The 19,547-nt window shown below is 42.9% G+C and overlaps 1 protein-coding gene across 2 annotated transcripts in view; it reads left to right on the forward strand.

The window, feature by feature from the left end:
- Znf652 (zinc finger protein 652) overlaps window positions 1–13,690 on the forward strand; it is a 54,494-nt gene extending 40,804 nt beyond the window's left edge. For both annotated transcript variants that reach the window (XM_036196526.1, XM_036196527.1), the window contains 4 exons: window positions 1,334–1,481; window positions 1,792–1,907; window positions 2,338–2,482; window positions 11,968–13,690. In XM_036196526.1, coding sequence (XP_036052419.1) covers window positions 1,334–1,481; window positions 1,792–1,907; window positions 2,338–2,482; window positions 11,968–12,488 — 930 coding nt within the window. In that variant the 3' untranslated portion in view covers window positions 12,489–13,690. The remainder of the gene's footprint in view (window positions 1–1,333; window positions 1,482–1,791; window positions 1,908–2,337; window positions 2,483–11,967) is intronic.
- The last annotated feature ends 5,857 nt before the right edge of the window (window positions 13,691–19,547 follow it).

The following is a 19,547-nucleotide window of genomic DNA, read 5'->3' on the forward strand; positions in this document are numbered from 1 at the left end:
TATACATAAATAAAAATGAAGAAATAGTTTTCATAAAGGAGACCCTTCACATTCCTAAAGAACCTTGTGTTGAATTTCTTTGTACAGCTCCTGATAATCCTGGCAACCTCAGGCTCACAGGGTAATCTGTCCTTTCCCAGGGCAATGTCCAGCCAGCACATGTCTCTGAGCTCCTGAGTCCTTCTCTCCTACAGGGGCAGTGGTACTCAAAAGGCTTTAGTAACTGAGTTCTCTAAGTTTATCCCTCAGAGGCTGGCCGTTGTCAAGAACTCTCTGGTGGTGTTTTGTTTATTTTGTCATACTTTATGCCTACTAGTCCAGGGTGCTAATGAGCCATCGTTTTAAGAGCTGGGCATTGAGATATGAGGAGGTCTGGAGTTATGAAAGAGGAGGAGGAAAATGGCCAGTGGTTAGAGGTTATGTTAGCTTTTGTCTAGGGAAATGGCAACAGAGTAAATTAGATTCAGGGAAAGTTGGTAAACCTTGAGCATTTGTTACAGAATTTTTCAAAATGTGTTTTCTAATGCAGAAGGACGTTGTTATAGTCTTCAGATCTATAATGCTTATATATCTCGCCTTTATTTATGCTCATTTCAAACTTACTTCTGTTCTCTGGTAAACACCTCATAACTGTATGGCACCCTGGACTGGGACAGCTGTGCTTGCTGGTCTATGTCGTAAGCAAGCCTGAAGGTCTAACAGGTATGCTCGTGTATACTTGTGTTCCCTGCACCTGGGACATAGAGGCAGGATCATGATTTGAGGCTGGCCTTGGCCAACAGTAAGTTGAGACCACCCTGGGCTCTATAGTGAGACACACACCCTATCTCAAAGTAAACAACAACAGCTACATATGTGTGTGTATATTTATATGTGTATATGTGTATGTCTGTGTATATATACATCTATGCGTGTATGTATGTGTGTATATATACATATATGTGTGTATGTGTGTGTATATATACATATGTGTGTGTGTGTGTGTGTGTGTGTGTGTGTGTGTGTGTGTATGCCAAACAAAGTGAATGTTCTTTTCATAAGTGCAACATTGAAGTGGTAATAGCAATTAGTTCTTTGTTGTTAGTGGAACTTTCCACATCTTGCCTTAGATTCTGTCATTGTTTGTATGCTACCAAAGTATCTAAAAACTGGATCTTGGACAATAGAACATACATATGTTGGTGTTGGAATGTGGACTCCATGGAGGAATAGTTTTTGTCAAGATTCTGACCTTGGGCCACAAATCTAAAGTAGATCCGTTTCATCTGCCAGGAGGCAGAACGGCCTCCTGGAGTCTCCATAAATAAAGGCTCTTTCTGTTTGTCCTGCTCAGTGTGTTTCCTGTAACAAATCCTTCAAGAAGCTCTGGTCCCTTCATGAACATATCAAGATTGTCCATGGATATGCAGAAAAGAAATTTGCCTGTGAGATTTGTGAAAAGAAGTTCTATACTATGGCTCACGTGCGGAAACACATGGTCGGTAAGTCCCTCTGCCCTCTACACTCAGCCTGCGGTGCTCTCTGAAGTACTCTGCTCCACAGTAGGCAGGCTATGTAGAGCCACCGTACTGCTGTGAGTTTTAACTCCTTGAGACTAGATGCAGCGGGTGGGTCTCAAACATCCAGGTTGGATGGCGCAGTCTTCCCACCTAGAGTTCTCCTGAGCACTGCTGTTTCTTTTCCCTCTGGAACATTTCTGTTAAAGTGCCACACCTTAGGACGACATCTGTCCCTTCCAGTCCGAGTGTTTTAGTAGAACTGTTTTGAGTATAAATGTATTCTGTGTTACAGCACACACAAAAGACATGCCATTTACATGTGAAACCTGTGGAAAATCTTTCAAGCGCAGTATGTCACTCAAGGTGCATTCCCTGCAGCATTCTGGAGAGAAACCCTTCAGATGTGAGGTGAGGAGCAAGCCATGCAGACAGCTCCAAAGCTGGGGGTGTTGAGGATGCAGCAGTGAGAACAGAGTGCGGGTGCAAAGCACAAGGCTGGGTACCACTGAAGCTTCAGATGTGCACCCGGTTTGGGGGTTCTCTCTGCTAGGAGGAGAAATGTCCTATTAGCACACAGTTGAGTCTTTGGGTTAGCTTGGGAGTGATGTGCAGTAGCTGACTTTTCTTCTCAGTGATTCAGAAAAGTGTGAGTGTGAGCCAGTGATAATCACCTGAGAAAATTTCCCTTATCTTCAGCTGCAGGAACATAGCAAATCCAAACAGCTGCCATAAGCAGCTTGTGTTTTGAGTATGAAAATGAACCTATAGGCCTGTGAGGGTAGGCTGGAGTGACGCCTCTGTGCTTGGCAGCCAACCCCGTCCTCTGTGTCCAATGCAGAACTGTGATGAGAGGTTCCAGTACAAGTACCAGCTCCGCTCCCACATGAGCATCCACATTGGGCACAAGCAGTTCATGTGCCAGTGGTGTGGCAAGGACTTCAACATGAAGCAGTACTTCGATGAGCACATGAAGACACACACTGGTAAGGATCTCTTGGCAGGGTACAGATGGCCCCGCCTGCTCGTTGGGAGTCATTTTGGGATCTGTCTTTAAACCCAAACCGTAAATTTGTGTTCTTTTCCTGTTTTGTCTTGTCTGGAGGTGAAGTCCTGCTGTGCAGCCCAGGCTGGTCTCAGACTCACAGCACCCCTCCTGTCTTGACCTCCTAGGTGCTGAGGTCAGAGGTGTACACTACCATGCCTGGCACAGATTTGCCTTGTGAGTGAAAATCTCACTTTAAGCCTAAGAGACAAAAATTGGTCTACAATACTGACACTTTCCTTTTATAACTATTTTTGATAAGGATGTATTTATGTGAATGCCTTTTGAGTTTGTGTTTGTTGGTTCTTTGTTTCTTGTTTTCTGGGACAGTCATCACACTGAAGCACAGACTGGCCTGGAACCCATAGCAATCCTCCTGCCTTTGGCTCCCAGGCTAGGCTGACAGGTGTGGGCCACCACGTCAGCTGTGAATGACTTGTTTGTCAAGTCTTTTTGTCTTTTCTTTTTCTTTCTTTCTTTCTTTCTTTCTTTCTTTTTTTTTTTTAAACCTTTTAGAGCTTTATTGGGAGAGACAGAGACAGAGACGGAGAGACTGCGAGGAGGGAAGAGAGCAGAAAGAGAAAAGGGCTTGTCTTATTTTTTGAGACAGCGTCTCTCAGTAGACCAGGCTGGCCTTGTCTCTGCCTCCAGAGTACTGGAATTAAAGGCATGGGGTTTCACACCTAGCCTTCTCAATATTCTTCAAGTTGATTGGATTTGATTTACCAAAATTCAGTACCTTTCAGGAAAACATCCACTAAATGTTTCTTCCAAAACATTTTTCTCTTCCCCATTATCAGAATAACACATACTTATTAAGGGCTGACCAGGAATGATGGCGTATGACTTTAATCCCAGCACTCAGGAGGCAGAGGCAGGCGGATCTCTGTGAGTTCCAGCCTGGTCTACAGAGCGAGATCCTTGAACTCAGAAACTGCCTGCCTCTGCCTCCCAAATGCTGGAATTAAAGGCGTGTGCTGCCACCACCTGGCTCCTATTTTTGTTTTGTTTTGTTTTTCGAGACAGGGTTTCTCTGTGTAGTTTTGCGCCTTTCCTAGAACTCACTTTGTAGACCAGGCTGGCCTCAAACTCACAGAGATCCACCTGCCTCTGCCTCCCGAGTGCTGGGATTAAAGGCATGTGCCACCACCGCCCGGCTTTTTTGAAGATTTTATTTATTAGTTATATTTTATGTGTATGAGTGTTTTTGCCTGCATGTATGTATGTTCACTGCATGTGTGCCTGGTGCCCTTGGAGGCCAGAAGAGGATACTAAATCACCTGGAACTGGAATTAAGGATGATTGTAAATTGTCATTTGGGTACTGGGAACTGAACCTGCGTTCTCAGCAAGAGCCAAGTGCTCTTAACCACTGAGCCATCTCTCCAGCTCAGGATTTACTCTATTAAAAAAAAAAATTCTTCCAAGGGCTAAACATGTAGCCAGTGATATAGCATGTGCTTAGCAGGAGCAGACTCAGTAACCAGTACCACAGACAAAACAACTCTCAGCTTTTAGCAAGGTCTAGGCAAGTACTGTGCCTACAATGTTCATCATGTATGTGATGATGCAGTTGGGCCCTTATACTTTATCACAACCTTTTTTTTTTTTTTTTTTTTTTTGAGGCAGGGTTTCTCTGTGTAGCTTTGTGCCTTTCTTGGAACTTGCTTTGGAGACCAGGCTGGCCTTGAACTCACAGAGATCTGCCTGCCTCTGCCCTCTGCCCCCCCCCCTTTTTTTTTTTAAGATTTATTTGTATGTATACAGTGTTCTATCTGCATGTCTGCCTGCATACCAGAAGAGGGCACCAGATCTCATTACAGATGGTTGTGAGCCATCATGTGGTTGCTGGGAATTGAACTCAGAACGTCTGAAAAAGCAACCAGTGCTCTTAACCTCTGAGCCATCTCTGCAGCCCACAACCTGCCTTTATTGACTTGTTTTTAGACTGTCTGACATGTATGACTGTTTTTACTTGCATGTTTGTGTGTGCATGTGCATACCCGGTGCCTTTGGAATTTAGAAGAGGGTCTTGAATCCCTGGAACTGGAGTTCCAAATGGTTTCAACCACCATGTGGTGCTGGGAATCAAGCCCAGCTGTCTAGAAGAGCCATCGTTCCAACACCCTGTCACATGATTTTTAACTTACTTTATCATGTATCATATTGTTATCAGTAATATAATTTTATTAGCTAGATAGTGGTCCTTCTTGAAGTTTACTATGAAAGTAGCCATCATTTATGTACAGATATGCCAGAGATTATCTGAAGTTTGTTATACTTACTATGTCATTAGCACAGCCTTTATAACAGTACTGTAAAGGATGTTTTATATTATATTATATTATATTATATTATATTATATTATATTATATTATATTATATATAATGCTGTAATGAATAACATCATTAATATTTCCACAGTTATTTACTTAGGGTAAAGCTCTGGGAATAGGGCTAATAGAGCAAAGAGACATGAACATTTCTCACCTGATGGTGTGCATTACAAAGTTACCCTCCTCAACTGTCCTCACCACATGGGCATGAAAACCCACTTCTCCAGCCAAAGAGCCAGAAAGCCCCTCTGACTTGATAAGTGAGAAATGGTTTCTTTCTTGTATTAATTTGCACTTTTAACTACTAAATAGGATTGGATTTTTTCCATTTGTCTATTGAGTAGTAGTATTTGTCTTTTCTGAATTGCTTATGCCTTTCTTACTGTTGACAGTAGGTCTTGATGTGTTAAGTATATTAGACTTTGTTTAACATCAATATTGAAATACCTCCCATCCCGCCTTTCATCTGCCTTTCAGGATTGTTTGTGACAGTAAAACTGGGAAAGCAGCTGGATGGTGGTTTGAACAAGCCTCACTAGCAGAATTGTGCAACTAGTCGGCCTCTAGTTCCATGGCATTGAATAAGAATGACTGGAGTGTCTGAGAGAATACAGGGTCAGAGAACATTAGAGGAAGAGAAAGGCTGGATGAAATGACATTTCTAAGCAGCAGCTGTGTGGGTGGGAGTCACACCCACTGTGGGAACTGGCATTGATTGAGTTAGTTCTTTAAGGCAGATCTTTTGTTTATTTTTATGTGCATTGGTGTTTTTGCCTGTGTGAGGGTGTCAGGTCCCCTGGAACTAGAGTTACAGACAGTTGTGAGCCGCCATGTGGGTGCTGGGAATTGAACCTGGGTTCTCTGGAAGAACAGTCAGTCGTGTTCTTAACGCTGAATCATATCTCCAGTCACATAAGGCAGATCTTACCTAGGAAAGCTGGCCACCATCAGTGATGCAGGGTTCCTAGTACAGACTAGGCACAGGGTAAGTTTAAAGCAGAATGTTTGCTGATTGTCCTCATACCATGTGAGTAAGGACACCAGGAGCAATGAAGAACTGGTTTCTGCCCTCCAGAAATGGTCCACTGAACAATAGTGATAATGCCAATAACACTGAGCACCTGTGTGCCGGCTTCTACTCTAAGCACCAGCTTGTGTTTATTCCACAGTGACCTATTGGGGGTTGTTGTCCTTATTTTTAAAATAAAGAAGCTGAGGTTAAAGAGTAAGAATTTGCTCAAGACAACTTTACTCTAACTGCACACTCAGTGATTCTGTCACTATTTAGTGTACAAGTCACAAAACAGGGCATATTGGACATTATAAATGTAGGAAGCATCATCACAGGGTCTGGTTCTCAAATTGTAGGGTTTACTCACTGTAGTCAGCAGCTCAAGATCAGAGGTTCTTAGATACGCTACATGGTCCTGATGATATCAAATTGCTTATTATATGTGAATGGCAAGTAGTTTGGAAGGCTTATTATTATTATTATTATTATTATTATTATTATTATTATATGTGTCTGAATGTTTTGCCTGCTTGTATATCTGTGTATCATATGCTTGCCTGGTGAAGAGGCCAGAAGAGAGTGTTGGATCCCTGAGACTAGAGTTACTACAGATGGTTGTGAGCTACCATGTGAGTGCTGGGAATTGAACCCAAGTCCTCTGGAAGAGCAGTCAGTGCTCTTAACCATTGAGCCATCTCTCAGCCCAGGTTTTTTCTGTTTGTTTGTTTCTGTCCTAGGGATTGAACTTAGGGTCTCAACATGTGCTAGTCAAGTTCTCTACTGCAGAGCTACATCTCCAGCCCAGGCCAGAACTGTTAATGCCTTTTGGTCAACATTGTTTGCCCAAACTAAACTCTGTATTAGAAGCTGAATTATGAGAAGATGGCCAGGGATAGAGAATTAGCAAAAGAAGGTAATGTAATGATCTAAATGATGATTGCCATACTTCATTGAATCAAGGTTGCTATAAGTTGTAAAATTAATTTATATGCCGCTGAGAAAATGTAAATTAAACAGTGATATGCCATTGAATATAAGGTAAATGACAGTTTCAGAGGCATTAAAATGTAAAAAGAAATCCATGTTTTTATACTTAAAATTTGTCTATAAATATTTTTTAAGAGCTTACTAAGGCCAGGCATGGTGGTGCACACACCTTTAATCCCAGCACTTGGGAGGCAAAGGCAGGCGGATCTCTCTGAGTTTGAGGCCAGCCTGGTCCACATAGTGAGTTCTAGGACAACTAGGGCTACGTAGAGAGGCCCTGTCTCAAAAAACCAAAAGTGGGATGAAGAGCCTCCTAAACGAAGCTGCTGTGGTAAGCAGGCTGGAGATAGATAGCCCCGAGCTCCAAAATGCTTGTGCTGGGGTGACCCGTCCAGCGGACTGGGTGGGTGTGGGGACCAGCAAAGGCTGACGGCAGTTTTGTGCTGAGGGCCTGGGAGTCCACTGAAGTAAGAGTGCCATGATGTGCAGAGAGGCAGGAGAGTAAGACATGGTACTGGAGAGCAGGGAACAGAGGCTCTAACATAAACCTCATACGAAACCTTCGGACTTAAAGAACAGTGAGAAAGATGTGCTTATCTGGTGTGGGACACTGTTTTGGGAGTTCAGCTTTGCTCCAGTGTAGACAGTGAGGGGTGAAGAACACAGATGGTAGACCAGTGAAGTGAAGTAAGGGTTGGTCCTAGAGACTTTAGATATCTTCTAGGTAGAAAATAGTGGAGAGTGGAGCGGTTTGCTCCGTAGGACAATGAGTTTAACTTTTTTTGTTAGTTTTGAGATCTGTGGCACATTCAAGTAGAAATGACCAGTAAGTAGTTTGAAACCGGATTGAAAGTTGAAGGAGGTTTACATGAGATAGATGGATGGATTTCTGATGCTGCCAAAGATATTCATGCTATATAGGCAGGAATGCTTAGAGTTGTGGGACAGATCACTCTTCCCTGTGCACAGTGCAGAAGACAACCACCCAAGTCCTTTTCTGTCTTCCCTGCAGACGCTTCTTCATTTATAATGCCTTTTTTTTTAAGTAGCAAGATAACTTTATTTATAGCAAAGTGATAGTACAGATTGTAGAGGGATGTGCTGTCAAGATTGACAGCAGTGTATGAATGCCCTTCTTCAGGCTGCTTACAACACTGCTTCTACAGCTGGGCCAGCTGGGTCTACTAGGCAGATTGCTAGATAAGTTAGTGCACATGCTTTTCTAGTTATCTGGTGAATTGAGCTGCCCCTCTAGCCCATATTTCCCAGCCGTCTTTAAAGTAGAGCGTGGTGCAGTGGTTGACTTCAAACATTACATTTTTATCTTAAGCTTCAGAATAACCTTAACACCAATACGCTAATACAGGTAGGCAATGGGTCCAAATAAATAATGAGTCAGAGGTATAGGGGTAATGGGTTTATGTCAAGTGAAGACATGTGACAAAAATGTGGAAATTTTTGCTAATATTTAAGATGTAAAAGATTGGCCAGGCAATGGTGGCACACGCCTTTAATTCTAACACTGGGGAGGCAGGTGCAGGTGGATTTCTATGAGTTCGATGCCAGCCTGGTCTACAGAGAGAGTTCCATGACAGCTAAGACTACACATGACAGAAACCCTGTCACAGAAAAAAATAAAAGAAGTAAAAGATTATTATTATTATTATTTTGTTTTTTGAGACAGGGTTTCTCTGTAGCTTTTGAACCTGTCCTGGACTAGCTCTGTAGACCAAGCTGGCCTCGAACTCACAGAGATCCACCTGCCTCTGCCTCCCGAGTGCTGGGATTACAGGTGTGCACCACCACTGCCCAGCTAGTTATCTCCTCTCAGAGAACTGAGTTGGTTTTTTTTTTTTTTTTTTTTTTTTTTTTGAGCTGAGGATCGAACCCAGGGCCTTGCGCTTGCTAGGCAAGTGCTCTACCACTGAGCTAAATCCCAACTCCCATAAAAGATTATTAATTCAGTAAGATTTTCATTTGAATCATGGACTTGTAATCAGCCCCAACTACTTTGAAGCTTTCTCTGGCAAGTCACAATGCCCAGGAGATTATGAGTGGGGATGATTAAAGAGAGCTAGAAAATTTAATGTGTTTATTGAACCTTCAGGATGTGCTGCTTGTGAATGGTGGGTGTGTGTGTGTGTGTGTGTGTGTGAATGGTGAGTCAGAGTGTATGATCTCACTAGACTAGTTGGTCAGACAAGGTCCTTGCACTGTTTCCACGTGGCTGCTACAGATGACGAACAAGAACAGGAGGTCAAGGCTGAAGGAGGCAATAAACAGCTGTGCTTTTAAATACTTTACTAGGGAACAATCTTATTTCCCAGAACTCAGGAGACTGAGGCAGAAGGATTGCCATGAGTTTAAGGCCAGCCCAGACTACCGAGTGATTACCAGACCAGCCAGGGCTACATAGCAAAAACCTATCTTAAAAAAAAAAAAATTAGACATTTTATTAAATAAGTAAGTCATGTTTATTTCAGCAAAACAAATACAGACAAGTATTTAAAATAAGAATGGGCTGGAGAGATGACCCAGCATTTAAGAGCACTTGATGCTCTTGCAGAAAGCCTGGGTTCAGTTCCCCACACCCATATGTTGGCTCACAACTATCTGTAACTCCAGTCCAAAGGCTCTCGTCCCTCTTTTGGCCTCTGTGGTCACCAGGCGTGAATGTGAAACATACATGCAGGCAAAACTCTTAGACACATAAAATATATAGACATACATGCATATATATGTATATTATTTTAATAAGGCTGGGCGTGGAGGTACATGCCTTGGTAATCCCAGCACTTGAAAGTCAGAGGCTGCTGAATCACTCTGAGCCAGCCTTATCTACATATGGATTTGTGGGCCAGCTAGGGCTACATTTAAAAAAAGAAAAACAAGAAAGAAAGAATGAGCCATCTATAATCCTGTTACTTAGAAGTCCTGGAAGTAATCTTGACAATACAACGTGTTTCTCTCTATGCCTTTCCTGTGCATATTTTACATGAAAGTGGCTAATTCTATGCACATATTTTCATACTTGTTTTACTTTACTAATAGATTAGAGATACCTTTACATAGATTTCATGGTAATAATTATGTTTGTATGCTATATACAATTGTTTCCAATGGCATTTCTCAGATGGATATAACCAGAACCACTTAGCATGCATAGAAGAGTTTGTTTGTTAGTTTGATTGGATATATTTATTTGGGGGTGAGGATGAACCTGTGGCATGGAGCATTTATGGTGGCCAGAGAACAGCTTTTGAGGTGAATTCTCTCCTACCATAGGGGTCATACTCAGGTTCTCAGGCATGGCAACAAGTACCTTTACCCGTTGAACTATCTCACTGGCCATATTTAAAGCTCTTAAGATGATTAAAGGGAAACTAAGCATGGTGACACAGGCCTGTGACACCAGCACTTGGGAGGTGGAGGCATAAGAATCAGAAGTTCAAGGTCATCCTTGACTACATGGGAAATGTAAGGTCCTCTTTGGGATGTATGAGACCCTGTCTGTAAAGGGATGGGGGAAATGATTGGAGGAGCCAGGTACTCGTGGTTCACACCTGTAATCCCAACACTCTGGAAGCTGAAGGCAAGAGATCTTGAGTTCCGAGCCAGCCTGAGATTCATAATGAAACCCTGTCTCAAAGGAAGGAAGGAAGGAAGGAAATGGACTAAAAAGGAGCCAAGCTAGGCTCGGCATTCAACCAGAAAGATGAGTGTGAGTCACAGTGAAGGTTCTTCATCAAGGGAAGGCGGCTCTATCTGACTCTTTGGTTCCGTCTCTTAGGAAGCATGCGTGGGTAGGTGGAGTTCTGGCTTCCATGGAAGGAGGCAATAGGAGATCCAGCTTTCCACTAGAATAATAAAGAAATTGGACTATGGTGTAGGGAAAGAGGTATTTGCTCCTGGTTATGAGTTATGAGTTACAGAAAAAAAAAGGTAAGAAATGCATTCTTTCATGCATGTAGAAATACACCCATAGGGTATGAAGAGCTATAAGAAATGCATTCTTTTTTTTTTTTTTTTTTTTTTTTGGTTTTTCAAGACAGGGTTTCTCTGTAGCTTTGGAGCCTGTCCTGGACTAGCTCTGTAGACCAGGCTGGCCTCGAACTCACAGAGATCCACCTGCCTCTGCCTCCCAAGTGCTGGGATTACAGGTGTGTGCCACCACCACCCAGCGTAAGAAATGCATTCTTTCATGCATGTAGAAACACACCCATAGGGTATGAAAAGCTGTAAGAAATGCATTCTTAGGGCTGGAGAGATGGCTCAGTGGTTAAGAGCACTGGCTGCTCTTCCAGAGGTCCTGAGTTCAATTCCCAGCACCCACATGGTGGCTCACAGCCACCTGTAATGAGATCTGGCGCCCTCTTCTGGCATGCAGTCATACATGATGTATATATAATAAATAAATAAATCTTTCATGCATGTAGAAATACACCCATAGGGTATGAAGTACTGTAAGAAATGCATTCTTTCATGCATGAGAAATATATACCCATAGGGTATGAAGAGCTGTGACTTCTGTGCCAGCGAAGTGCTGTAAGAAATGCATTCTTTCATGCATGAGAAATATATACCCATAGGGTATGAAGAGCTGTGACTTCTGTGCCAGCAGCACAGACTACGAGCTAGACTTAAGGGTTCCTAACTTGTGCCCAACAGATCACCTTGGGCAAGCTAGCCCACAGACAACGGGGATAGTATACAACCTCATACAGTTGCTGTGAGAGTGGAAAGCTACCAGATGGGGTAATGGGAGCAGAGCCAGGTTCCCTGGGTAAGACTTACTGCACAGTGGGGTGAGCACCTGGTGCAAGGAAAAGGGAAGGTAGCCAAGGTGACGGTGTGAGGCACAGCAGTAGAGACCCTACAGAGACAAGGTGCCCATAGGCCACCTGCAGCATCCACCACTGCCGCTAACCTTCCTCCTCCTCCTCCCCTCAAGCATGGTAGCTTATAAATTGTATTTATACCTCCCGTGACCTGTTAAGTCTCAGTTTGGGGACCAGAGCACTGTGGTTCGGATGAGTGGCAGGTACACATCTTCACACCCTGAATATCAACCGTTTGTCTGTGCTCATCTCAGGAGAGAAACCTTTTATCTGTGAAATCTGTGGCAAAAGCTTCACCAGTCGACCCAACATGAAGAGGCATCGCAGAACTCACACAGGCGAGAAGCCTTACCCCTGTGACGTGTGTGGACAGCGGTTCCGCTTCTCCAACATGCTGAAGGCCCACAAGGAGAAGTGCTTCCGAGTGACCAGTCCAGTGAACGTGCCACCCGCTGTCCAGATCCCTCTGACCTCGGCGCCGGCTGCTCCACCTCCAGCTGTGGTCAACACTCCCACAAGCCCAGCCCCGGCAGTCAGTATGAACCCAGTGGGCGGCACGCTTCCCTCAAGGCCCGTCCCGCACCCTTTCTCACACCTGCACATCCACACGCATCCACACCATGCGCACCACCTCCCCATCCCACCTGTGCCTCACCTGCCCCCACCCCCAGCCCTCTTCAAGAGTGAGCCCCTAAACCACAGGGGCCAGAGCGAGGACACCTTCCTGAGGCACCTAGCAGAGAAGAACAGCGCTGCCCAGGCCCAGCATCATTAGCACCCACCTGCCCGAGTGTCATCCCCGCGGTGAGTTAGCAGAAGGGTGCAGCTGGGCCTCTCTGAGGTCTCCCTGTCTCCACAGCCTCCAGAATTCAGGGCCTTAACTGTTGTGCTGGCAAACCATCAGACTGACCCGGGAGAGTGAACAGGAAGACTGCCCTTGCAACCAGGGGAACCACCGGACTAAAGCCCAGTTTGCTTGCATTTTCTGATGACTTTTATAAATTTCAGATACTTAGACTGTGGGATTTTATAATTTCATATCAGCGGATGAGGTATGCTTGCTTTTATATCCTGGTCTTCTCCTCAAAGAGGGGATGGGCCTGGTTTTCTTTATACTAATCGGGAAGGCTGTGAGAGTAATCAGCATTAACTGTATCACTGTGTATTGTAATGAATTCTTTTCAGCTTTTGGTGCTGACTGCAGTCGAGCTGGCCACGTTTCACACAATATCAAGCATTATAGAGAAGATGGGAATTTTCTTCTTTGTGTAGCTCTTTTAACAACACACTCTTTATTTTACTACAGAAATTATTTTAGAATTTTTGTATAGACTTTAGTAGTCTGTTTCTAAAATGAAATGTATTTCAATAAGCTGTGTAATTTTTTCAGTGTAGCTAAACCCATGTTGTAAAATAGATAAATTTTTTATAATCATCAAAATGTGATTCGTAAAGATACATATAATAACTTCTATTTCAAATTTATTCTTACATCCGTACAACTCAAAGGTGCTTCTGAGACTGGATGGAGGTCAGCAGACCAGATTACTACAAAAACAAGGTTCCTAAGTGCTCAGTAACTTGAAAATCTCTGCTGGGCATTCAGTCCGTCAGGCTCCCGGACACACTCCATGGTGTCCCTTTGAGCGCCTATTGATTCAGTGGGTGCTGTGCTGGGGTAGGGTCATCAAAAGCTTGCCTGATTTGAAAATCTGAGGAACGTAGTGAATACCTTCAGAAGGAAGTGGCAGGATTCCTTTTGATCACGTCTGTTTCTCACTTCTCTTAGGAACTGTGCCATGCTCAGCTGTTAGAGGAAGACAAATTGGAATCTCTTATTTTGAGGTTGCTGTGTTTTCCAAGAGTTGGTAGGAGAAGCTAAATGGTGAACTGAAATCACAAATGTAGTTGCTGATAGTGACTGAGAAAAGAGGGGAGGGAGACAAATTGGCTTTTTTTTTTTTTGAGCTGAGGATCGAACCCAGGGTCTTGCGCTTGCTAAGCAAGCGCTCTACCACTGAGCTAAATCCCCAATCTGACAAATTGGCCTTTAAGTTTCAAAATGTCTGCAGTCTCTAAAGTGTGGGTGTCCACACTGATCTGCATCTGCCATTCAATAGTACTGAGAGGAACTCCGACCCCCACGCCAGTACTGCTGCCCTGTCCTCTGTAGATAGGCATGACAGCAGCATCTTAAGTGAGGAAGGAGCCACACCCTGCCCCTGGGCACCTCACTCAGTCACTTGGGGGAACTTCCACAGAGCACGGTCACCCTGGAGCGGATTGTGTGGACTACAGTGTTTTCAGTTTAGCTGGCAGACATGTGCAGTAGAGCTACACACTCTATGATTCTTCACCTTAGAGAGTGAGTCCAAACAAGGAAGCCACTACTTACCTTCCGCTTCTCTCCTTAAAAATCTCAGAACTCTCTCATTTCTCTTTCCTCAGGCTCTCAAATCAGAACTTTAGCTGTTATTTATTTATCTTTGATATTAAATGTGCAGATATGCGTCACGCACTTTTTTTCTGGCCACTTAACTCTGCAGTGGGGACACATGGACTCTGGATTGAGGCGAGGTTCCTGCTTTTTAGTATCCTCCTCTACATTAGTTTTGGTTTAATATTTCTAGATTGACTCCAGTTTCACCTTGTCCTCTGCAGTGCATAGGAAAAATTGTATGCTGGGGCAGAAAAGTATCTCAGGACACACTTTTCCTCTAGTTCTAGGTATACATTTTAATGAATGGTAATTTTAATGTTTGCATACATTCTTGGAGCACCCACACCCCCAAGCCAAATAAGGAAGCCAGTTCCTTGATTCTGACTGTTGTGGCTTTAGGGGCTCTCCACTCACCTCCACAGTCTCCTTTGTACCCCATGGGAAGTCTGCAGATCTACACGTTCATGTAGACATATCAATATTTCATGGTCAAGCCTATAATATTAAAATATTTTTATCAAAAAAGTATACATTGTAGCTTAGTTGATTGGTTGTATCTTATTTTATACTAAATGATTTTATGATATTGGGCAGAGATTCTGAATTCTAGACTTGAGGCTGTTGAATCAACCATTTTATGGATGTCCTATGAATACTCATTGAAAAATTCAGGTAGTCAGTTTTGATTTTTTTTATTCAAATGACTATAGCCATAAGAAACTGTCAGGTACATAGGGAGTCCAGTAGTCACTCAGTAACCACCACTATCCTTAACGAAGCAGGAGAGATGAATTAGCACTGTCACACTGTATAGTTCTTACTGAAATGTATTTTGAAAAGTCTGGAAATGCCATTTCCCCCTGGATAAGTATATCTTCCCTGACTTGGGATTTGTAGGAAACCTGCTCTAAAAACTGACTGTCAGCAGCATCATGTGTGACTAATGAGCATAATGAAATCCACACAGAAATGCTTCTGAGCACAGGGGCCACAGGGTTGAGCCTGGAACATGCAGGTGCATTGCGTTCAACGTGCTGACGACTCAAACTCGGGGTTGAAATTGTGCGTAGGGCCTGCTCCTAAGATAAAAGTTGCATGTGTGGGGTGCCCTCCCACGTGTGCTGCAGCACCCCAAGAGTTCTGCAGAACCTCTTACATTCATGTTATCTGTTAGAAAAAAGGCCCTGGAGGAGCTTGAGTTCCAGGCCCATCTATGCTTTTCTTGTAAAGACATAGGCCACATTCCAGAATGACACATTAAATTGAGGCTTTCTCATTGTCACTTTATACTATCTTCAAAGGCCTGTGTCATCACAAGGATGATTTGATCTTCAAATGGTTTTTATTGTTGCAAGGATTATTTATTTACTTATATGTAGACCAGGCTAGCCTCAAACTCACAGCCTGAGGACTGGGTCCAGAGGAGTGAACCACAGCAGCCAGCGCCCAGGAACTTCTTGTTGTTGCCCTTTTTTTTTTTTTTTTTAAAGAAATGGTCTCACTAAATACCCAAGCTGGCCTTGAACTCCCTACGTGGACCATGGTAGCCTCAAACCAATAACTCCCCCCACCTCAGCTTCCCAAGAGCTGGGATTATGGGTGCTTGCCTCAGCCTGCCTGGCTTCCACAAGGAAGTTGGCATTACATTTTTAGAAGTTGGGTTGTACATCTTTTCTTCTCTGCTCACAGATTTATTGAAAGGTTGCTGCTCTCAAATGGAGTTAGGTAGGCTCATACTGGGTTAGATTTCCAAACTGAATGAAAAGAAGATAAACCCTTTAAAGGCATGTGGCTTCATTTTTCTATTTTATTTTTTACTTGACTCTTATTTTTAGCAAATGGGGAAGTCTCCACATAAAACTTTAATAAAGTTGAAAGAAACCTTTGAAAGTCATTTCCATGTACCGTCTTAGGAACCCTTTGTTTGAATCAGTCCTTCTGCGTGGGCCTTTCTGGAGTTGTCCTAAGAACCTCCTCATTTGGAAGCATCTTTCTGAGCTGGACCCCCTGCCACTGCTAACCAGAGGCAAAATCTCTGACATGTGAATTTTTAACTCTTTGAAATTTCAGTTTTTATTATTGTTGAATGGATATGTGTTTAGTTTCATTTTTGTCTCACTGGAAGATTTAAAATTTGAGACTATGAAGCAGAGAACTCCAGTGCAGAAGTGTGTGTGTGTGTGTGTGTGTGTGTGTGTGTGTGTGCGCACATGGGTATAATAAATCACTATCTATATACATGTATATATAGGCATATATACATGTATATGTATATGTATACATATACATATATATATGGATTTATTCCCTCTTGCAGATTTCGATTAGGAAAATACACTATGGTAGGTGAGTTTTTGTGTTAAAGAGAGAAAAACTAAAACTACCATTAAAAGAACCTCTGTTTCAGTTAAAGGAACCCTCTGTTTAAGCTACTGTATGAAAAATACCACTTTGGTTACTTTGGTCCACATGATATAGATTTTGATGCTGTTCCAGACTATCTGTGGAACATGTCATGAAAAGAAGGTATGTTACATTGACCATTCTATCAACTCTTTAAAAAATCAGCTGGGATTGTTATAACTCTGAAGCTGAGCAAAAATTTATCAGGTTTTAAGTTTTCTCTTTCCTTAAACTAAGTTAGAAAATTCCCCAAGAGTTTTCTCTCTCCGTCTTTGTTTCCTTTTTCAGGAATGAAAGGTCATTAGCCTTTAGAAATAGTGGCATTGTTACACAGTAACAACTCATTAGCTAGTCTGCTTCTGTCATCTGTAGAGTTCATGAGAAGCAATGCTGACCTTCCAACCCTGGAACTACCTCGATAAAGCAACCCAGAGATCCTCGCTACACTTTCTATGGAAGCCATAAACGTCGCCAATATGTCCACCTTCACAGTTCTATACTTTTATACTCGCTAGACTTTTTATAGACTTATAATCAGACCTTTTCATCTTAGAGGATAGCTTTTGCAAGACTCCAAGGAAAATCAAATTCCTTAAATGTCCCAACTTTAAGCTCTAGCTTCAGTAAATTTGTTTAAAGAGCCAGATGCCATACCATCCCCCCCCCAAAAAAAACCCCCAAAAAACAAAAATCACACATGCAAATCAAAACTACTTTGCAGACCTACATATTCTGAAAATAAATTCCTTTTTCTTGTTCCCTTAGTAGAGGCCATGTTGTGAAAGGTGAGTCTTTCCACCCTGTTAACTGGGTGTTCTTGGTTGCTTTGTGCACAGTGACAGTTTTCCTGGAGTTGTTTTTATTACTGTAGCACAAGAGTGAGTAGTTACCTGTTCTTCTGATCCTTGGCTGTTGTGTGCGGCTTTAGTCTTCATCACTGCTCTCGAGTGCCTTCCAAAAGCCCATGTCCTGGAACCTTCTGTCCCTGGTCTGGATCCTACCTCTGATTGTTTCATTCTGCATGAGTATTGGAATTCACCCTTAACCCAAAGGGCTTAATGTGCTAAAACCTGGCTAAGGATTGTGCACACATTCACGTTTCGCTCCTCCATGCTGCTGTCTCTCTCTCTCACTCCCCATGTACGACACCTCTACTGTTAGAGCCGTCCTGGTCCTTTGCCTTCTTTCTGCTCTTTGACTGAAGGCTGAGTGCTCCTCTATAGTCAGAGGTCAGCCAGTATGTCTCGGCCACCTTTTTCTCATCTGAAGTCTTCCTGAATGCCTGCCTACCCTTTCAAATTAAAGGAATACTGAGTGCTGCTGTTGCTATACATCCCCTCTTTCATAAACGTTTCACAGGGTTCCTCCCGTGATCTTATTTTAGTCATAGGAATTTAAAAGTGCTCTCGGGGTTCAATAAAAGTCCTTTATTGATTTTTTTTTGGGGGGGGATTGGCTCCTCTCACCCAGCCACCTGTCCCCTCACAAACCCATTTATTTTCTAGTTATCCTCTTACAAGTCATTTAGAAAGTGTAATTGGTGTATAATATATGAAAGATGTAATAAAAAAGGAAGCTGAAGTGTGTTCTATATGTAGTATGTACACTTCATTGATTAGAAATTACTTAGCAACTGGCTGGTCTTTCCCATCCCAAATTAAAGCTTGTGCTATGTAATAGGTTGACTGTCCCCTCCTCAAGTAGAAGCAGATGAGCTCTTTCAGTGAGGAAATCAGATTTGTTTGTAGGTGAATGGACACTAATGAATGTTTGACCTTAGTCAAAATCTTCACTTTCTGACTTACAATCTCCTGCCTCATTCCTGAAAGTTATTAGTATGGAGGCATCCAGGACTGATAGTTGTAGGAGGTAGGAGTCGCAAAAGGCAACTGCTGATACATTTTTAATACTTTTTGTCTGAAACAGACAGGATACTAATTGGTGGACAGTAGCGGATTGTGAGGCTTGGACGTTTGAATGTCTCACTGACTCTTTGCAGTGAGGCAGTATGCAAACGGGACAAGGAAGGGTCTACTGTAGAAATCATTAACAGGCTTTGGCCCTGCTGTTGGCAATCGCTGATCTAGACAGTCACTTCTTGATAACTGGATGCCTAAAAGTACCTGCTTTTAAATTGGTTACTTTTCCCTCCAGAATCCCAGGCATTGGGATAGCAGAGAGCCATACTTAACCTATCACTGCAAAGGATGGCTGCTTGTTCTATGTGTTTATTAGGATACCTTTGCTCCTCAGAGGTATTCCTGTTGCTTAACTCCAGGTTACCTTCATCCTATTTGAGCATCTCTGGTGAAATGAGGAATGTGACAAATTACTTAAAAATGATTTTATAGGAAATGGAGATGTTCACAAAGGTCTGGGAGCTAGGTTTTGCTTAATGTCAAAAAGAAAACTGATCACTTGTGTTGGCTGGTTTTAGTCAAGTCGAGAGCCTGCCTGAGATGAAAGTAGCTTGTTTCTATATCTCTGGCTCCCCTGAATGAGCACAGCCTTTCCAGTCTGCCTTACAGGTGAAGGGGGCCACTAGCCAGAAGCAGGGTCTCCCTCACACCCTGCATGGGATCTGAGACTACTTGGCGGCATTGGAAAGCATCTTCCCATGCATCATTACTCATTTGAATTCAGTTGAAAAGGACAGTGTAGTGTATGCAATGTGTGTTTACTTCTCAAGTTGTACCGCCCAATATATGCCATCAGAAAATCAAATGAGTTTTCTTCCACAAATTTGAATATGATATTTTTTTCATTTCTTGAGCTGATTCTACTCCATATGCAGTACTTCTTTTGACCACAAGGGGGCGGTAAAGTACTTTCTTCTCAGCTTTTAAGTCTTCTGAGCTATCCCTTGGTTCACTGATTGGATTTGAGGAAAGCACTAAGTCGAGTAGTTGCTCAGGCCTTGTGATGGGAGCAGAGGTTCCTGGGTCTGAGGTCAGGCAGCATAATCATCCAGGCTTTGTTAATACTGGTGAC

The sequence above is a fragment of the Onychomys torridus genome, chromosome 8, assembly GCF_903995425.1.
Source record: "Onychomys torridus chromosome 8, mOncTor1.1, whole genome shotgun sequence".
Taxonomy (NCBI): Eukaryota; Metazoa; Chordata; class Mammalia; order Rodentia; family Cricetidae; genus Onychomys; species Onychomys torridus.